This window comes from Quercus robur, chromosome 11, assembly GCF_932294415.1.
Source record: "Quercus robur chromosome 11, dhQueRobu3.1, whole genome shotgun sequence".
Taxonomy (NCBI): Eukaryota; Viridiplantae; Streptophyta; class Magnoliopsida; order Fagales; family Fagaceae; genus Quercus; species Quercus robur.
In genome coordinates this window covers 23,881,975-23,886,194 of record NC_065544.1, presented here as the reverse complement: position 1 = coordinate 23,886,194, position 4,220 = coordinate 23,881,975, and the positions used below count along the sequence as shown (strand labels likewise).

At 36.4% G+C, this 4,220-nt stretch overlaps 1 protein-coding gene across 2 annotated transcripts; it reads left to right on the top strand.

Moving 5' to 3' along the window:
* Positions 1–1,407: 1,407 nt before the first annotated feature.
* On the top strand, positions 1,408–3,554 carry LOC126706724 (uncharacterized). Of its 2 annotated transcripts, none has more exons than XR_007648699.1 (2): positions 1,408–1,837; positions 2,110–3,554. XR_007648699.1 is itself a non-coding variant. In XM_050406258.1 (2 exons), exons 1-2 carry the CDS (start codon positions 1,761–1,763, stop codon positions 3,289–3,291), a joined length of 567 nt encoding a protein of 188 aa, XP_050262215.1. In that variant the 5' UTR covers positions 1,415–1,760; the 3' UTR covers positions 3,292–3,554. The 2 variants fall into 2 exon arrangements, 1 of the variants encoding a protein (XP_050262215.1); XM_050406258.1 differs by having other exon boundaries at positions 1,415–1,837; positions 2,802–3,554.
* Positions 3,555–4,220: the final 666 nt, after the last annotated feature.

Sequence of the window (4,220 nt, the reverse complement as noted above, 5' to 3'; positions counted from 1 at the left end):
AAAAAAATAAAAAATCAAAAAGTTGAATTGAACCACCATAATCGTTGTTCCAACCAAAAAATAATTTTCAAGGAAATCAACCTTAAACAAACAGTGTCACAAAATGGGAATAACATGGCTCATACAAAATATGAAATTTCACATATCACATCAAAAAGAAATTTTCAATTAACATATGGCATGCAACAATAAGTCAATAACATATAATCAAAATACCAAAAGAATGCATATAGAACACTGCAGATTTTCAACTTATTTTGAATTAGAAGATAAAATCAAAGCCACCAACTGTGTTCTACCACATTAACCGTTAAGTAATATGCATTACTATTTTGTTGAGCTTAGGTAGATGGGCTTGTGATCCAAGTGGGGGATTAAACCAATGGGCTTGGGGAGAGAGATAGTAAAAGACGGAGTGGGAATGAATCTGAGATGAGAAAAAAAAAGAGTCAAAGGTTTACAAATCACGTCTAGGAGAATTTCATTAAACACATGACCTGCAACCATTTTTTTCTTTTTATAAAGCTGATCTTCCAAATGAAATATGCAAATGAAGGGATAAAACAATTGCATAAATATAGTGACACATTCAAATTTGAAAGAAGAATCATTGACCTTCAATTTAAAGTAGTGGCGACTTCAGAAAATTTGTTCAGGGTGTTCCTTAGGAAGCATAGATTACACAATCTTATTTATTTTTAGCCTTTAGGTAATTAGGTTTGATTCAATGTTATTAATTTCATTCCGTAACGGCCAGAAAATACCGTGCCAGTAAACAAACCAGAACAGTAACCCACCCTATTTTACTTCAGAAAAAATTTCAGGTCATTCCGGTCTATTTCGAGTGTTTCGAGGTGTTTCGGTAAACAGTGGCGGTTCTAGAAATATTTTTCAGGTGATCCATTAAGAATCATAAATTACACAATATAGCACACATTTCACAGTTTAATTTGCTTTGCACAATGTAAAGACTAATAATATGCATCATCCACCCGGCTCAACCCACTACAGAATTGCTTAACATAGTTTTTTTTTTTCTTTTATAATGTGTATTCACTTTTTTTTGGACTAATATTCACTTACTTTTAAGAGACCACAGACCACTACCCCAATTCAATGCCACGGCCCCATCCACCCCCACACTAAGAGACAAGAGCAATTTCAACACAATTACATATTTTTATATTTACATACATTTACACAAAAAGACAAAAGCTAAGCAATTTATATTGTCAAAAGATAAGTCTAAGTCACAAGACTCACAACACAAGTCAGACAAGAGAATGAAAGCCAATACGCCACGTACCTAGCTGGAAGTAACTAAGATCACCTTTTTCTTTTGTAGTGTATAGTTTTAAAACAATACACGTGTGGTCCTCTAGGATTAGAGCAAATAATAAAGTATTTTTGGCCTTAGAAATCTGTGAAGCACTAAAAGGCTTTAGAAAACAACTCAAAGAAAAGAAGAAATAAGTTTCCTACTCCTCTAATACCTTCCTAGAAAATTTTTGGTGATTTAAGATTTAAAGCGAGTCAGGCCTGGCCTTTGAAGATTGCTTCTTTTGTATCTGTGATAGTCTCTTTTAGCCGTCAAGTTCTTTTTTTCTTTCTTCCTGAGTAGTGATTATCTACCCTTTTTTTTTGGTAGTCTCATTTGAGGATTTTGACTTTGATGAAGAGAGAGAGAGAGAGAGAGAGAGAGAGAGAGAGGTAGTAATGGCAAAGAAAATTGGAACGTAAGAAGCAAGAACAACCATTTTATGAAGAATACCAAGAAGGAGGAGAAACAATGGCTAAGTTGCACACATGGCAAGACCTCATGCTCTTCAACTTCAAGGTACGTAACATTGCAACCCCAACAATAATAATTGCCAATGTGTTTACCAGATTTCCTTGTGTTTAAATGAAATGTTTCAAATTCTTGTGGCTTAGTGACCAAAGTCAAAGCCAAAACTATGGTTTGATTCCATCAATTTTATACTAAAGTAGTCCAACCAAAGCAACAGTCATGTAACAATTCTATAAGTGTCAAGTTTTATTTAAGAAAAATATATGAATAACAATTGTAAATTAGATAGAAATAACCAATCTGACTGATTACCTTAACAGAAATGATAGTATGACCAAGAAGTGGAAGCAAATTGGGATGACTAAACAGTAAGGAAACATGGATCTCCCTCTCTCTTTCTTTCGGTTAGTTGCTCTATGGCACCTAAATGAAAATCTACTCCGTCTCGGAACCTTCTTCGTTCTAGGGCTTTTTCTTCTTCTTCCCTCATTGATTCTACTCCATCTCATGTCCGGTTTTGGGATGATAAAGCCCGTAAGGATTTTTAGAGAACTTCTCATGACATGGCATTCATTCGGAACACCAAGTCATTCTATCGGACTTTTTCGATACTAACCTTCCCACTGTCATCTACAGTAGGGGTTGGGAGTCACTATGTGGCATCTTGGTCACCTATCTTTTCGTGATCATACAGGAGTTTTACTCCAATATGCACGGATTCGACTATTTTGTACCTCATTTTGTCACTCGCATTTGAGGTACGCGCATTGTAGTTACTCTGACTCTTATATCCAAGGTGCTACATGTACTGAGGGTAGAATTTGCTGACTACCCTTGCTGTGATCATCTTCAGACTGTGTCCAAAGACGAACTCTCGTCTCGCTTCTGTGAGACACCTTTTTCTTGGGGTGACTGTCAAAACACCCCTGGCTTGATTTTTGTTATCCTTTCTTAAGGGACTCACTATAGATTTTCCATCTCACTTCATTCTCTCCTTCATAAATGTATATAGGGATACGGTGACCTGTGATAAGCTCATTTTCCCTTCGGCTATCATGCGGATTCTCTGCCATTTTTCTTTCTCCTATCTTGAGTCTACACACTTCTCCCCTATGTGTGCCATAGACACTACTACTGTCAGACGGAGCGAGGCCCAGCTTCGATCGAAGTGGCCAAGAATAGAGATGGCAACTCCTCCAACTTCTTCTGCTCCTTCTTCATCCACTCCTTCATCGGCGGGTGGTGTGACCTTTGAGGTGGTCATGGCACAGCTTCAGCGTATGGATGCTCGCCTTGACACACTTAGTGATGAGTTGTGTCAAGTGAACACCTGTGTTGGCCATATTGCTCAATGGCAGGCTCGCCTTGGTGGATTTGTAGAGTCTCCCTCTCCTTCTCTAGAGGCATCTAAGGATGAGGACGATGATGGTGACTCCAACGACGATGATGATGATAAGTATAAGGATGCTAGCTTTTCCGGTGACTACACGATGACTACTTAAGTTACTTACCCTTTGTCATTCGTGAAAAAAAGCGGGAGTAGTTTTGGGATGGGAGTAGTCATGTATTTAGGGGGAGGTTAGCATAGGAAATTTTTGATGATAGGGGGAGTGTTTATATTTTAAGGGATGTAGTGAGTTTGTTATGTATTTTGTTTTCTTCCTTTTACATTTACCTCATGTATATTGGTCTTATGACCATTTGACATACATTGTACTTATCTTTTGATATATATATATATATATATATATGTTGATGTATGTTATTCACCTATCTTTTCATTTGTATCTTTTCTCTCTTTATGCACATGCTTCTTATTATTTGTATGCAATCTTTTATTTTTGTTTTACACTAAGATGCCGTGATGAGTTTTGTTTAAAGTGTTTTAGAAATACAAGTTGTTAAAGTCTTTCTTGCCAGAACTCTTTTCTTGCAAAGTTTTTCAAGAGTTTGTATTAGGATAGATTTTATTGTATTCAACAAGTGAATATGAGTTAAGTGATTTATGACTTTTCTCATATGTTCATTTGTTTGTTGTGGTTTTGTCATGGATTGCCAAAGGGGGGATTGTTAGGACATATGTGAATCATGTTAGGAATATATGTCAATATCAAATTAGTTAATCCTTTGACAAAATGCACTTGTAATTTGGAAGATCTAGGATGTGTTTAATACTTCAAGGAACAAGGTTTCAAGTCCAAGTGTTAAAGCCATGCAAACCTGTCCAAGAATCAAGTAAAGAAGTGCTGGTTTTTAAAACTCGATAGCTAGCTCAACAGATAGGATCATTGAGGTTTAAAAGGCGGCTTTTGCCCGATGCTCGACAGCTGCTCGATAGATACACTATCTATCGAGATTTATGAAAATAAGATTTTCAATTATGATTTTTATCCAATTCGTGTATACATGTTTGGGCTTTCTTTTCTCACAA